Source organism: Mustela putorius, unplaced genomic scaffold (genome assembly GCF_011764305.1).
Source record: "Mustela putorius furo isolate JIRA1106 unplaced genomic scaffold, ASM1176430v1.1 tig00537301_pilon_pilon_pilon, whole genome shotgun sequence".
NCBI classification, from domain to species: Eukaryota; Metazoa; Chordata; class Mammalia; order Carnivora; family Mustelidae; genus Mustela; species Mustela putorius.
In genome coordinates, this window is record NW_025422439.1 from 92926 (window position 1) to 108789 (window position 15864).

General features: G+C 52.7%; 1 protein-coding gene across 1 annotated transcript in view; it reads right to left on the reverse strand.

Moving 5' to 3' along the window:
* Positions 1 to 15864, reverse strand: part of WHRN (whirlin) — an 89322-nt gene that overhangs the window by 60010 nt on the left and 13448 nt on the right. The window contains 1 exon segment of the mRNA XM_045074021.1: positions 5179 to 5397. Within this exon segment, the coding sequence (XP_044929956.1) occupies positions 5179 to 5397 (219 nt within the window).

Sequence of the window (15864 nt, forward strand, 5' to 3'; positions counted from 1 at the left end):
GGTGTCTGAATCAGACTGAATCAGCTCAGAATCAGCGGCAGGTTGGTGGGGAGGCGCCGGCCTCGGAGCAGGACCTAGAAACACTACGCTCATCCCCTCCGCCCCGAAGACAACCCGCAACCCACCTTGCCCTTCCTCCCCCCCGCCCCCCGCCACATCCCAGCCCTGCAAGCACATTCAAACCACCCTCTGCTTCAAGCCACGTGAAAGAATGAGCTCACTCACCCCCTTCCCCCCGTGACTCTGAACACCCACACGGGGAGGAGGCTGGCAGAGTGCGGGAACTTCCCCCCAAGATCTATTTCCCACCTTCGAGGTTCATCTTCTAGAACCAGAAACATCATGATGGGCTCCAGGGGCTCTTTTCTGTTTTTCTCTTTACTGCAACCAGTCGGTTTCCCTTGAAGAGAGGGCCCACAGCACCCCTTTTTCTTCCTGCTCTCGTAAAGGTCTCTGCAGACCCGGATTCGATGTCACCCTGTTCCCCTGCCAGCCAGGAGGACTTAGTGATTCCCTGCTGCCAACAGGAAAATGTCTCTGGGGCACACATACTTCCAGCCTGCCACCCGGCCCCACACTCTGTCCCAACTATAACTCCCACGGGACACCAGTGTCGGGGGAGCAGGGGACTAGAATCCATCTAGCTCTTTCTAACCTCCCTCCCACTGCCACACCTTTCCCTCTGCCTGGACCACTATTCCTGCCCCTGCCATGTAGCCAAACTCCAAAGGCATACCTCTTCCAGGAAGCCTTCCTAAATCTCTAGCTGGCAGGAGCTCCCTCCTCCCTACGCCACGGCACCCTCCCGGGTCCCTTACGGAGCATGCATCACGTCAGACCTTGGGACCCCTTAGCTTGCCTCCTCGGGGCTCCTCACACTGGTGGTGGGGGCAGACCAGGATGATGTCAGGACAGAGGGCTGGAAAAGAGATCTGGCCCTGCCCCTGAACTCTACCCCTTCATCTGGGTGCCGTCGGGCACTGCCATTGCTATGCTGAAGACCTGCCCCAGCTCACAGCCATTAGAGCATGGCTACAACCAACCAACCAAACAAACAAAAACAAACAGACCCCAAAAAAGCTCTCAGAAAATACCAAGTGTTGACAAGGCTTTGGGGAAACTGGAACCTTCATGCTCTGGCTGGTGCAGCCACTGTGGGAAAACCGGACAGAGCTTCCTGAGAGCATTAAAAACACAGTCACCATATGCTTTCTGGGGGCTTCCCCACAAGGACTGACTCCGAGAAACACTGCACAGCCACAAACAGCAGCTTTATCCACAAGAGCCAAGAGGATGACACCACCTGGGTGAACAAAATGCGGTCCCTCCGGACAGCGGACCATTATCGGCCTTAAAACGGGCAGAAATCTCATCACGTGCTACAACCAGGATGAGCGCGGGGGTCCTGAAGGCAAAGTGAAATAAACGAGTCAGAAAAAGACAAGACACCATCTCTCTACTCGCGCGAGGTGCCCCGAGGGGTCTGATTCCAAGACACGCAGTGCACTGGTGGCCGGCGGGGGCTGGAATAAGGAGTGACTGCCCCTGAACGGGTCTGAGTTTGGTGAGAGCAAAAGCGTCTTGGAGATGCGGCCACACAGCAGTGAGCGCACGCTTCATGCCCTTGAACTTGGGTACCACTTACGGTGAAGAAGATATAAGATATGGGATGTGTTTGATGTGATATGTTTTGCCACAATTTAAAAGAAAGCCCAGAGCCCTGGGATTCTACCTCCCTGCCCCTAAGCTGTTGTGTTTCCCAGGGGAGAGGGCAGGGTAGACTCTGCCCATCAGCCCCAGCTAACCAGGAGAGAACCCCGAAGAGGAAGGCCTGACACCTGCTGAGCTTGGATGAGCGTCACCTCCCTTGTGGGTGAAGGAGAGGTGACAGAGACAGGGAACGTGGCTCTCCTCCCTGGGCACATGGTGGCAGCTGTTTACACACCCACAACAATGCCAACTGGGGAAACAGATGGCCGCATCCTCCTCTTTGACTTTGCAAAGAACAGTGTGTGAGGGTCGGATCACACACGACTCAGATTCCCACCCAGCAAGCATTGAGTGAGCTGCTACCACGCCCCAGGCTGTAGGCAAGGTGTTTTGTTTTGATTCAGGCATTCACATAATAAGGACTGAGCACCTATGCTGTGCCAGGCACTGATCCAGGCACTGTGCGTGTATCAGCGCCCAGAGCTGACATCCGTACTGCCGCGACACGAACACAGTGGTGGGGAAAGCTACCCCTACCGCCGTCTCCATCTTGCACAGGAGACAGAGGCTCAGAGCAGTTGTGCAACTTGTCCACGGTCACACAGCTGGCAAGCAGCAGAACCAGGACTTGAACCCAGGCAGCCTGGCTCTGGTGCCTTACCCTCCCGGTCATACTGACACTCTCCTGTGTAACCCACCCCCATCAACGAGCATGTTCCAGGTCACTGTAGCTGTGGAGGCTGAGGAGCACTCAGGATCAGGAGCCTGGAGCGAAGTTCCCTGCTGCCCCCTGTGCCTCTTCGCCTCTGAGGACGTGACTGTAACCTGAGAGCAGATGGGTCTGATCCCAGAGAGTTACATCTGTTCTTCCCTTCTGTTCCTTCCTCACAGGTCGGCTCCGCACTTTAGCGTGGAGAACGGCGTTATCAGGAGCGGCTGCGATGCTAGAAGCAGCTTAGGGGACAGTGTCCAGTGCTTGTCCCAAGTCTCTTAGCGACATGTGGGATTTTCACAACCGACTGCCCTGGGCACTCTAGAAGGTGTGCGTACACTGGGGTTGGGCTAGGAGAACTGAAGGTTGGCACGGGAAGTCTGGGAGTCTGCTCGCAGTGATGTGGAGTATTAGACAATTCCAGGACACCAGAGAGAAGAGAGTCAGGGCCTGCTGAGCTTTGGGTCCAGGGAACAGAAGGGCAGGTTCCAGAGAGATTTCCCCACAGCCCTCACAATAGGAAATGGGGAAGTTTCCAGGATGCATCCAGGCAAGAAGAAGAACAGAAGGGAGAGAAGGGGCCTGTCTGGAGCTGTGAGATCTGTGAAGGTCACTCTGGTGTGGTCCAGGGTGTTTCCTGGCTCCTGAGGTCTCTGGTCCTCCCTGGAGCACAATTCCCTAAGTCTCTACCTTCTGTGTTCCTGTGTAAGTTATTCTAAGACTCCTAGAAGGCACCTGATCCCTCCCAACCCTGCCCCCTATTCCAGCAACAGGGTCCTTCTTGTTAAGCTCTGAAGATATGAACTGATTCTTACCTCAGGGCCTTTGCACATGCTATCCTTGCTGCCTGGGATTTTCAGCCCCCAGAGTACATGGCAGCTCCTTCTTCCTTCCCAAGTCTCAGCTCAGAGGTCACCTCCTCAGAGAGGCCCTCCCTGACCACCTCATCTGAAGTAGAGCCTCCCTCTCCACCCATCACTCTCCACCCCTCTGTCTCCAGATTTTACTTCCTTCCACCACTCTTCACCACCTTAATGATCTTGCTCACTCTTGCTCCTTTCTGGATTATGGTCTCACTCCTCCCATGAACTCCAAACTCACTGGAAGCTTCTCCACAGCAGGGCCCCATCTCTCCTGTCCATTTCTCTATCCCTCCCTCCCATCACAGCATGAAGCATGCTGCAGGTGTTCACTAAGTACTGAGTATGGGGTGACCAGGGTGACTCGTGGAATGGGCCTTAATTGCTACAGTGCCCTGAGTCTTTCTTGGATTCCTGTGCTTTGAAATGGGGATGACAGCTAAGCCGGCTGGGTGGCTGTGAGGATTCACTGAGGTGCTGAAGCCCAGCACCCAGCACCCATCAGCACTATGCCCAACACAGGAAAGGGGCTCAAGGGAAAGATAAAGCCAGTTCCCTGCCCAGTCCTGGAAGGCTGGCCTTGAAAATGACTTCATGCCTCAGGCAGCCTTGCTGGCTCAAGATTGCTATGGAGCACAGATCACCTGGCGGGGAGGGGGTTTCGAGCCTACCCCTGCCCACCCAGCGCTGCCACCACAAAGCTGCCCGGGCAGCTCGGGAGGTGGGGGTCTACCACTGGGCCCCCCATCACAGCTCCTCGCCTGCCCCAAAGCACATTAAATGGAGGGATGGTCTCATGGGCGGGAAAGGAGGGCTGAGCAAGAGTCTCCAGAGGGCAGGCCTTGGCCCGGAACCCCAAGCCACATGGCCTCGGGGCTGTGGGTGTCCAGTTCCTAAAACATCTGGAGAGCTGTGTGCAGGACTCACATTCCTGGTCTCCTAGCAACCACGAGGTGCCGAAGGCAAACAGCACCCACTGTGATGCTCAAAAACTCAGGGGAATCATCTCCCGTCTTTTTGTTTTTTAAATTTTAACAGTCATGCTATGAGGGGAGGAGGGCTTTGATGCTCCCCCCCCCCCCCCCCCCCCCCCCCCCCCCCCCCCCCCCCCCCCCCCCCCCCCCCGTCTTCGGGTGACCACACCCCACGGTGCTCAGGGCCACACACCTGCCCCTGGAAAGAGCCAGAGAGCTGACACGGGGGAAATCCCTTTCCCTTGGGAGGCGCACCGAGCTCCCCACTCCACTTTGGGTCTGAAACTGCCCACACCCTGTCAGTTCTCACTTGGTACAAGGGGACCAGCACCAGTGCCTGCTGTCGACAACCCGAGACACGGTTCCCTCGGAGCCTGCGGTCCCGCAGCTGCGTGTGGCCACGCCCCGGGTCCCGCCCACCGAGAAGCTGAATCACCCTGAACTGAAAGCAGGGCTCTGAGCGCTCTCTCCTCCCTTTTCCACTCCAGGGGCTAGGATGGGGGAACTGGCTGGGTCACAGCTTCAAGCATCAGAAGGGGCAGGAGCCTAGGGGATGACAACGGGGATTAGGGTAGGTCCCACAATAAGACGGGGAGCAGAGCTGCCCGCTGTCCCCTCTGTTCGGTGGCAGGGAGAAATAAATCATCTGATTTAAGTCACAGTCTTTGGGCTCTTTGGGGGCAGGATCTTAGCCGGTCTCAGAATATACATCGCATGGGTGAGAAAGAGAAGACAAGTTCAAACCCTTTAGCAGGGCCTTAAGAGGAGAACAGAGCCCCAAAAGAACCAAGCCCCTTCTCCAACCTCTAAGAAGCGTCCCCGTTCTGGGTCTGGCAGGGAGAATGGGGTCTCGGGGGCCCAGGCTCCCGCACCCGCCCTCCGCCCCTGGCCAGCATGCTGAGGCCGAGGCCGGGCGGCTCACCTTCTTCTCGTCCCCGCCTTGCAGGAGGTTCAGGTTGCTCCTCGAGTCCCCCTCACGCTGCCTCAGGGTGCTGCCGTGGCTCGGGGGCAGGCCCGAGGGCGGGGAGATGCTGCGGCCCTGCGGGTCCACCCAGGTGTAGATGTGGCTGGTGACGTACCCCCCAGGGATGCGCCCCGCCGAGTACACGGACAGCACCAGCTTCTTCGAGCCCTTCAGAGCCTGGAAAGAGAGAGAGGACACAGGGTTAGCAGGAAGGGGGCAGCGAGGGACACCCCTCCCAGTACATGGAACTTCTTTCAGGACCCCACACCAGGAGCAGGAGGGCAGCCCCTGAATTACCAGCCCTCCCCACGCCCCCCGGGGCTCTTTGTTCTGTAGCCCTCAATTTTTGCCCTACAGAAACAAGGGCATCCGTCCTACCCCATTCTGAAGTGGTCCCAATGTAAGAAACACGCACTCCTCATAACTGTGCAGAAAGAGTGAACACAGCAGGTCCAAGACAGCATCCTTACAAAGGCCTGCTTGGCTGGCACTGGGAACCTAGATTCTGAGTGTTCCTCCTGTTCCCGAGCCTAGCTCACCATGCCTACGCTCCTTGTGTAAGCTATGCGGGGGTCCGGAATGTGACCAGACCCCAGTAAAAACCCTGGCACCTGACTCTCCAATGAGCATCCCTGGTGTACATCTCCCAGCTCATCCTGGACTCATCCTGCAGCAAAGGGAGACTCAGAGGCTTGTGCCTGCTTTCCTACAGACTCTGCCCCCTGAGCCTGTTCTCTGTTCTCTGTGCTCATTTTGCTGTGTATCCTTTCGTTATCATAAATCTTTTTTTTTTTTAAAGATTTTATTTATCTGAAGAGACAGAGTGTGAGAGCACAAGGGGCGGGCGACGGTGGAGAAGGAAAGGGAGCAGCAGACTTCCTGCTTAGCAGGGAGCCTGATGCGGGACTCCATCCCAGGACCCTGGGATCATGACCTGAGCCAAAGCCAGACGCTCAACTGACTGAGCCACCCAGACGTCCCTCGCTGTCATCAATCTTAGCCACAAGTACAACCATACGCTGAACCTGTGAGCCCTCACAGAAGCCGGGGGTGGTCTTAGTGACCCCGACAAGAGAGTCGAGAGATGAAACAATTGATAATGATAGCCGGACACTGACAAAGAGCCTGTCTGCATCAGACACTCTTTTCCGTACCCAGCATGCTCTGCCTCCTCCTGAAATCCTCATGGAATCCGATCTTGTCAGGAGAGAGGTCCATTCTTCAGATGAAGAAATAGAGGCAAATCGCCTGCCTATGTCGCACTGGAAGTTAGGGGTTCCTTTTCCACAGCAACTAATTTTGAGTGTAGACCCCAGCTTCATTCTACGTTTCCCAGTCTGGGGATGGAAGCATAAGGAAGAGAGGAGAGCCCGCGCTGTCCACCCGGGGTGCATGCTGAGACTGGCCGTACTGCTTTCTTATGGGGCACCTGGAGCTGAAATGATGCTGTTTATCGAGGGACGGTCACTTAGCGGGAGGATTAACAGCCAACCCTGCAACTGGGGGGGCTAGAGCCTGCTCATACGAAGCTCACACTGCTGTTAAAATCACATTTGTAAATGACGATGAGTGTATGTAATGCCGTGGATCCGTGATACGCTGTACTGTGCAGGGGGGCCAAAGGATCTCCATCCTATCTTACAGGATAACCTCAGTGATGCAGAGATAAAAACACACAGGAGAAACAAAACGAAGCCGAGGACACCAACAGTGTCTCTTAGGGCGGCAGGATTATGGATGATTATTATTTTGTTCTTCCTTTTTCTCAGTATTTTCCAAATGTTCCAGAATGATGATACATTACTTTTGATCTCAGAAAACAACAAGAATATGCCTCAAAAAGAGTATCTAGCTCTCTGACTCCCCAAGCTTGCCTGGATGTGCCCTGGGCCACGCTCTCTTGATTCCCCAGTACTCTGGAAAGACAAAAGGGGCCAAGGGAAGAGCTATCACCCACAGTGGGGAGCCCTGGCTGGACTGAGCCTCTCCCGGAGGAGGCAGGGTAAGCTGGGAGCTGCCAGGGCCCCTCAAGTCCACAGCTAAATGTCAGTTCCCTCCAACAGATAAATGGATAAAGAAGATACTGTCCATATATTCAATGGAATATTACTCAGCCATCAGAAAGGATGAATACCCAACTTTTGCACCAACATAGACGGGACTGGAGGAAATTATGCTGAGTGAAATAAGTCAAGCAGAGAAAGTCAATTATCATATGGTTTTGCTTATTTGTGGAGCATAAGGAATAACATGGAGGACATTAGGAGAAGGAAAGAAAAAGTGCATTGGGGGGAAATCAGAGGGGGAGACGAACCATGAGAGACTGTGGACTCTGAGAAACAAACTGAGGGTTTTAGAGGGGAGGGGGTGGGGGATGGGTCAGCCCAGTGATGGGTATTAAGGAAGGCACGGATTGCACGGAGCACTGGGTGTTATACACAAACAATGAACCATGGAACACAGCATCGAAAACTAATGATATACTGTATGGTGACTAACATCATAAAAAATAATAAATAATAAATCAATAAATCAATAAATGCCAGTCCCCGGTGGAGGGATAATGAGAATATGGCAGCTCTCCAAAAGTCTGCTTTTACAAAGCGTTTCCGAGAAGATGAGCAGGGAGAGATTTAGCGCTCCTTCAGCAAGTCCCTGGGACTCCCCCCAATAGGACAGCTGGGAAGGTAGAACCTGGGCGAAGTTTGGGGGGCAGGATGGAGAGGCCAAGGAGCAAGCAGAGCTCTGGGGGAGGAAACAGGGAAAGGGGTCATAGGGCAGCAGCAGCCTCAGCAGAAACCTGGGAGGCCCCCCGTGCCTTCCTGGCCCCTCAGGATTCCTGAGTCCATCCAGGATTCTCTCCTCTGTGAAGACACTGCTAGCTGGCCTTCTTCCTCCCTGCTCCCTCCCTCAAGAGACTGTGAGCCTGAGCCCCGTCATCCACAGGAACAGAAGAAAGAACAGAAACGGTGCATGGAAGCAGAACTGCATTTGAGTCGTACTTCTGTCCCCTGCGAGTCGTGAGTCCCGCGGCCCGCGCTTCCCATCTCGAAGCAGCACCATGAAACATCACCCACTTCCCAAGGCGGTGGGGATTCCAGGACACCATGCAGGAGGCCCGGGGCCTTTGCACACAATAGGAGCTCAGCCCACACACCACTCTTCCCCGGGCATCTGCACTGAGAAGGGAAACCAGGTGCAGAGAAGCCTCGTCCCGGGAGTTACACAAGCAGGCGGGCGGCGGAGAGCACGGCTTGTATTCTGCACCGCTGGCTGCAGTGCAAGTCTCTTGGTCAGTTCTATAAATAGGCAGGCAGCAACCTTGAGAACTGAGAGGAGGTTAGCGCCTCTGGTGAGAAGACCACGGACAGCGGGAATGGGGAGGGCCTGGGAGGTCACCGGGTCTCCCGCGCCTCTGGTGTCTTACAGAAGGGGACCCCAGAAGCCCGACACGGGAAGGGACAGAGAGGGAACGACTACAGAAAACACAGCCAAGGACACACAGGAGGCCAGCCTCGGGTAGCCCCCTCCACCCCATGCACTCGGTTCCCCCGCCACAAGACTGAGGGGCCAGAAACTCTGACGGCCACTCAAGTGAAGACCCTTCCAGAACCTCCGATTGTTGGCCTTTTGGGTCAATGTGGGCTTCTGGGGGGGCTTGGAGAGCAAGAACTTCCTCCTCCAAAACTGAACCAGCCCAGGACTCCCGAAACGGCCCTTGGCACCCCAGAGCAGGCTCTCAGGATACCGCCTGGTACGGGGCTGAGAGAAGCGGCCCCAAAGGCTCCACCCACTGCCCTTTTCAGCCACGACGTGTGTGTCACACGGGGAAGGCAAGGAGACGAGGGCGTAAGAAGCTGGTTTCTGTCTTCTCACTGCCTTTCTGTCTCCATTTTTTTCACACAGCCACTTGCTTGTGTGAACCGAGAAGTGAACTCCAAAGGCGATCTGGACGGTGCCCTCAGCCCCGCACATGCGCGGCCACCCCCAAGCTCGGGCGCCGACTGGGCCTCGGCCGCACCGGCCACTCGGTCCTTAGAAGAACCAGCAGCTTCTCTGGCCGGAGCGACCTTCGCACACCACGCAGCTCAGGCGGCAGAGGAAACTAGAAGGAGCCCCAGCCGAGAGACAGAAGCCCAGGCATGGCCCTGGTGCGCCATAGGCTCACTGGGTGGCCCGGGGCCGTGTCTTCCTCTGGCGGGGTCTCAGTTTTGCCAACTGGCAGCGAGCAGCTTGAACTCACTAAGAGCTGAGGTCCTGCCCCACAAGGCCACTTCACTGTCCTCTGGTTGGTAGCTCCATCTAGAAGGAAAGGCTGTATTTACCCATGACAATCATGAGTCATGGCAGCAAAGAGATCAGGGGCTTTGGGATATGCAGGGACCGAGTCCAGGCAGCCCTCAGGGAGTGAGTCCTCAAGACTGTGCGGGCTGAGGCTGCTGCCAAGGTCCTCGACCAGATCCTGAGCCAGGGGGCTCTGAGGCTCCCTGCCAGCTGGAAGGGATCAACACCGGGGCAGACAGAGCATCCGAGGTGTGGAAGGAGGCCCACCGCAACCCGGAGTTACCATGGGCAGCAGGGGACCTCCCAAGGGACCCTAGGGCTGGGGAGACTGATGAATGTCTGTTTCCAATGGGACCATGGCTGGGCGGCTCTGTTCGTCGCAGGCAGCTGTCCGTGGGCAGAAAACCCAGAAAACCACATCCAACACCCACCTTAAAGCAACATGCTCTGCCTGGTGCGAGTTGGTTGGCTGTCACCCACGCCCGTCTCCTACACGGCAGCCCGCACCAGGCTCCTGAACCGATTGCTCTTGGCTGTGCCACCCCACACAGGTTACTGACCCTCTCTGTTCATCTGTTTCCTGGAAAATGAAGATCCTAATTCCTCTCTCTCTCGAAGTAGAGGGGCCCTCTATGGCCCAGTGCCTGTCCCCAGAGAATTCAGTGAGCTGTGGCTAAAAAGTAAACAATGCGAGACCTAGGGAGAGACCACTACAGGCGGAGCAGTCAACAGAGCACGCGCTCCCACGCTTGATCCCGTGTGTTTGCTGATGAGACTTGACCCAGGGCTCGCCTGCATTCACGGAGTCAGATCCTCACGATCGCGATCTGACCGAGCAGACGGCACGGCTCAGATACCATCCATCAGCAGATGACTGCGGGGGGGGGGGGGGGGCGGCATGTTGTGATTATGGAAATGTAAATTATATGTGTATGTCTTCAAAGTTAATAACTTGCTCCTTGGATTAATGTTCTCAGGAGGCAAATTTGCCTCCCTCAGCTCTTCAGAGCCGACTATCAAGCTCCCAAATCACAGTCCAGGCGACAGGATCCTCCACTCCGCAGAGGACAGAGAAAGCGACGGGAGACGGCCGCAGTGGAAAGGGGACCGGGCGTTGTGTGTTCACACGGGAGACGCACACACGCTTCTATGTTCAAGAACATGCACCGAAGAGCGAGTGTGAAGTGCACCACGAGGTCACGGGACCATCAGACTGTTGTCCTCGGGGCATGCACAAAGGACGCATTCTGGAAACATCTCAAGGAAGGGCACCTCAGCCAGCCTATTTCAGGACACAGGCCTGCAGAGTCAAGTTTTCTCTCCTCAGGAACAGAGATGCTCAACCTCAGGAAGGGGAGCCTAAGACCCAGGTTCAAGTTAGTGACCAGGAAGAGAGGAAGGGAAGATGTGCGCCTGCTTTTCCTGATCCCACCCTGATCCCCACCTTGCCCGGTGGGGGCTTCGTGTTCAGACTCACTGGGCACCAATCCTGACTCTGTTGACTTGCTGTGTGACACAGCAAATTACCCTACCTCTCTGTGCCTGTTTCTGCATTTAAAATGCCACTGTTGGAAGCATCATTAAGATAACATGGGGCCTGGCTGGCTCAGATGGAGGAGTGTGCAACTCTTGATCTCGGGGTCATGAGTTTGAGCCTATGTTGGGTGTAGAGATTACTCAAAACTCAAAGAGAGAGAGGAAAAAAAGGATAATGTAGACTGCCGATATGTAGTATATAGCACCTGGCACACAGTAGTACTAAATGTGAATTTCCTTCCTGAGTCTACCAGCTCCTTCTCCCAAACCTAAGCCCCAGAATTCTCTAAAGCTCTTATCTACATGGACACAAACACAGAGGTAGCTCTAGCCTCTCTCTTACAACTTTCCTCAGCTTCAAAAACATCCTTTCTTCCTTTATTCCTCACATCTGCCCTGCCTTTTTTTTTTTTAATATTTTATTTATTTATTTGACAGAGAGAGATCACAAGCAGGCAGAGAGGCAGGCAGAGAGAGAGGAGGAAGCAGGCTCCCTACTGAGCAGAGAGCCCGATGCAGGCTCGATCCCAGGACTCTGAGATCATGACCTGAGCCGAAGGCAGAGGCTTAACCCACTGAGCCACCCAGGTGCCCCTGCCCTGCCCTGGACATTCAGCCCATTCCCACCACCTCCAGAGAGCCTTCCTGGATTACAAAAGACTCTCCATGTCCAAGAGCACCCAGCACACTTCTGTATTTTCACTGCCACCTATACTAGAGTCCCTGCGTCAGCTTCATACATCCTGTCTCTAGGACTCCAAGTTATGTTCCTTGAGGCACACCACATGTTCTGTTTTCTTTATAACCTCTTCCAACAAGATATTTATTGAGCTTTCTAAATGCTAGGCAGCCCCCAGGGAATCTGTTCAAGTGAGGCCGTGGAAAGATCAGGGCCCTACACTAGGGCTCAGGCAGCCCATGCTTCTCCACACTCACGGGAGCACACACACCTCAGGCACACATGGGATTTAGCAAGAGAAGCAAAAGAGGGGTCAGGGGCTACAGCTCTGGAGCCCAGCTACCGAGGCTCCTGTGCCAGCTCTGCCACAAGGGGCTGTGAGGATTAAATTAGTTATCTGCATAAAGCGTTTAATGCCTAGAGCACAGGTAGGAGCTGCAAAAGGGTTAGATCTGATTATGATAGGGTCTCAACCTACCATCCATCATAACCACTGTCTGTCCTTCCAGAATGTTCTGTGCATTTTATAAATATGTGGAAGCCCACATACAAAAATACGATTGTCTGATATTTACATAAATTGACTTATGCTTAACATTTTCATCACCGTGGTTTTTTTTCAGCTAAAAAGATGTATTTTGGCGACCTTTGCCCATCAGTTCAATGATAGTAAGTAAGCTCATTTTTTTGTGTGCTATGGCACTCGCTCTTCCTGGCAGAGAAACACCACCACTGAATTCCCAATCCTCTGTTGTTGGGAATTTAGATGGTTCTCGGGTTTTGCCACTGCAAACAAACCCACGATAACATACTTTTTCATGCATCTTGAAGCACACGTGTGTCTAATTCTCTAGATCAGTGGAATTCCTGAAGCAGCGGCAAACACAACTTTTTTCATAACTACCCCTGTCCCTCCCTGTTGTAGTTCCTAAAATCACCTGCAGGGGGAAGCACTATGACATCGGTGCTTCTGGAAGACCGGACTTCCCTCCTCTGCAGCACTGTGGACGGGACTGGGTGGGGGCTTTCCGAGGCCTTTCCCTAAAGCAGGGTTCTCACTCGGGTGCAGGCATCCACCGTCCTTTATGCTTTCTTCCACAGGCTCCAGAAATCTTCTAGTTATAGGCAAACCTTGGCTCTATCTTCCAACTGCAAACTAGAGAATTGCAAACCACCAAAATAAAAAAGTACCTTTAGGGTAAGGATCCCCCTCAGGAGTTTCTCAGGGGAAAGGTACATTCACTAGAAAGCCATCCCCCAAGTTCTATCTCTTCCTGGTTAGGAGACCGCAGACAAGTTGCCTCAGCTTTATCTCCTGTTAAATGGGGCTATTGATGCCTCCTCTTTCGGAGGTACTGTGGGGACAAAAGGAGGACTGACGAAATAATGTACACAGAGCGTCTTGCACTCAGTAGGGTGCATAGCGGGTGCCCGGCACATGGTGGCTAACATTACTGGTAACAGAATTACGGGGATGACCACACATCACCCAGATGAAGAAAGAGACTCTAGGTGGTGGTGTGTCTTATGAAAGGCCAGAAAGAGGGTAAGAGGCAGGGCTTGGATTTGAATCTCGGACTTTTAAAACTCGTGCTTCTCTCATCAGCACTGAAAGGGAGTTCGGATACCCAAGGGCAACCCTCTGTCTTGGCCTCACAAGATGGACAAAGTGAGGGTCTGAAAAGGGACATGGGACTAACAGACAATAAACAAGTGAGAGCCCTCTGAACTCGAACCCTGAGCTTGTGCTAGGTACAGCCACATGGGCTAGAAAGACCCTCCCCATTCAGACCCACTTGGAGGGAGGACAGAAATTAATGGAGTGGACTCTGCCACCTGGGCGTATTTTAATGTCATGACAAAGTAAAGCCCTAATTAGCCCTGTCTTCAGAGCGCCTTTCCTCTGCATCACAATTTTATCTATGTTAATTACCTCTTACAGGGACCACTAACTGCAACAGCTTCCCGGCCTCTGAAATCAGACTCTGTGTTGTAGCCAGGACATCCTTTTAAAATGCAAGTGGAGGGGTGCCTGGGTGGCTCAGTGAGTTAAAGCCTCTGCTTTTGGCTCAGGTCATGATCTCAGGGTCCTAGGATTGAACCCTGCATGAGCTCTCTGCTCAGTAGGAAGCCTGTTTCTTTCTTTCTTTCTTTTTTTTTTTAAAGATTTTATTTATTTGACAGAGATCACAAGTAGACAGAGAGGCAGGCAGAGAGAGAGAGAGAGGGAAGCAGGCTCCCCGCTGAGCAGAGAGCCCGATGCGGGCCTCGATCCCAGGACCCTGAGATCATGACCTGAGCCGAAGGCAGCGGCTTAACCCACTGAGCCACCCAGGCGCCCGGAAGCCTGTTTCTTTCTCTCTCTCTCTCTCTCTAGGCCTGCCTCTCTGCCTACTTTTGATCTCTCTCTTTCTGTCAAATAAATAAGTAAAATCTAAAAAATAAAAAATAAAATCCAAGTGGACCCTGTCCCCTCCATGCCCAAATGCTCCCACTGCTTCTGATGTAAAATACAAACTCCACGCAGTGTGTCTCCGGCCTATGCCGCTGGACTTGCTGCCTGGCCAGCCACATCACCTGTCCCTGTCACTGGCCTTTCTTACAGTATCAAATGCTTCAAGTTATTTGCACGTGCTGCTCTGTATTCCTGAAAATACATATCTCAACATACGTATACAGTGATTGTTTTATTTATATCCTTCTTGGCAGATGGAGAAGTCAGGGAATTCTGTTTTGGTCACAGATGTGTCAATAAATATGAAAGACTGGAAATTGTGCGTGATTCCACATACGATAAAAGGCAATGAAGAAAATGCAAAAGAAATGCAAAAATCACCTTCCTCCTGAAACTGGTTGCCTTACTTTTAAAACTGACTTCCAATGAAGAATTTTACCACTCCTGAAATACCAACGAATTCTCTAGTAGAATCTAAACAATGCATGAATTTCCCTTTTCCCCTTGCTTGCTAGGAAGCTCACAACTCCACTTAAATATAAAATATTATTCCCATTAAAGGCAACACACACATTCACACACTTTCCAATATGGTTTCTGAGCTCTGTGCCTTTTTCATGATGTCCTTTCTAAGTTAAGTCACTCAATTATTTCTGAAGTAGGAAAAAATTAATCACAAATATATTACAAGTAAGTAAACACGGGATATGTAGAGTTCAAAGAGAATGTTAAATCACACCAATCATACAGGAAAACAACTGCCAAGTGAATGAATGAATGCTGGAGTACATCTCAAGGATCAGACACCTTATACATGGACTTGGAAGCATCGAGAGATTTTTCACAGATGCTTGGGCAATAACTCTGCTTTCTCATCCCACTCTCTCCTTCCACTCCCTGGACATACTTTACTGCTGCTGACTTTGGTCTAAGAATCATGTCATTTAAAAACATTCCGTTACATAAAAGTCCCCAAAGTGTTAGTTTACATTCCACTGGAACGCTGACACACACAGGTAGCGGTACACTGAGCAGTACACTGTCTCAAAGAACAGTAGCTTCACGTTGGTGTCCCTGACAGCTGTGGGCCTGTCAGGAGGCTAGGAGCTGGGGCAAAGCTTGCCACCATATGGCCACCCGCTCTGGCTCTCTGTGGACACCTCACCTCTTTAAGCAGCTACAAGCTCATGGAAATCAATTTAGACCGTAGAGCAGCCCTCTTCCCCAAGATGCAGCCCAACATATGCATGAAGCAAAAATAAACAGAAGCAGGTGATCCAACCACGGAGGAATGTGAAAGCACAGAAATAAGGATCCGGGGATAGGGCCGAGAAGGGACAGCTAGTTAGGAGGGTGGAGTAATCAACATCTTCTTTCCCCTCTTGAGTTTTTCTTTTAACGTTGTTTCAATTTGCCTTTAATTGGAACTTTACAAAGTAGATTTCAAAAAATCAACTCTTCATTCTCTCCACTGTCCTTTCTTTATGAGTTTGACCTTCTCCAAGGGCTCGGTGTGAAGAAGGAAGCCTTTGCTCCAGGGCTGGGAACACCAGGATCCCAGAGCCTGGAACAGGGACCTGACATTTTAAAGCTCCTGATCTCTGGTATCTTTGCTCCTAAACGTCTCTGTGACTTAAGGCTGTGCGAAAAGGAAAAACACGAAGGATCAAAGAGAGAAAGAAAATGTTGT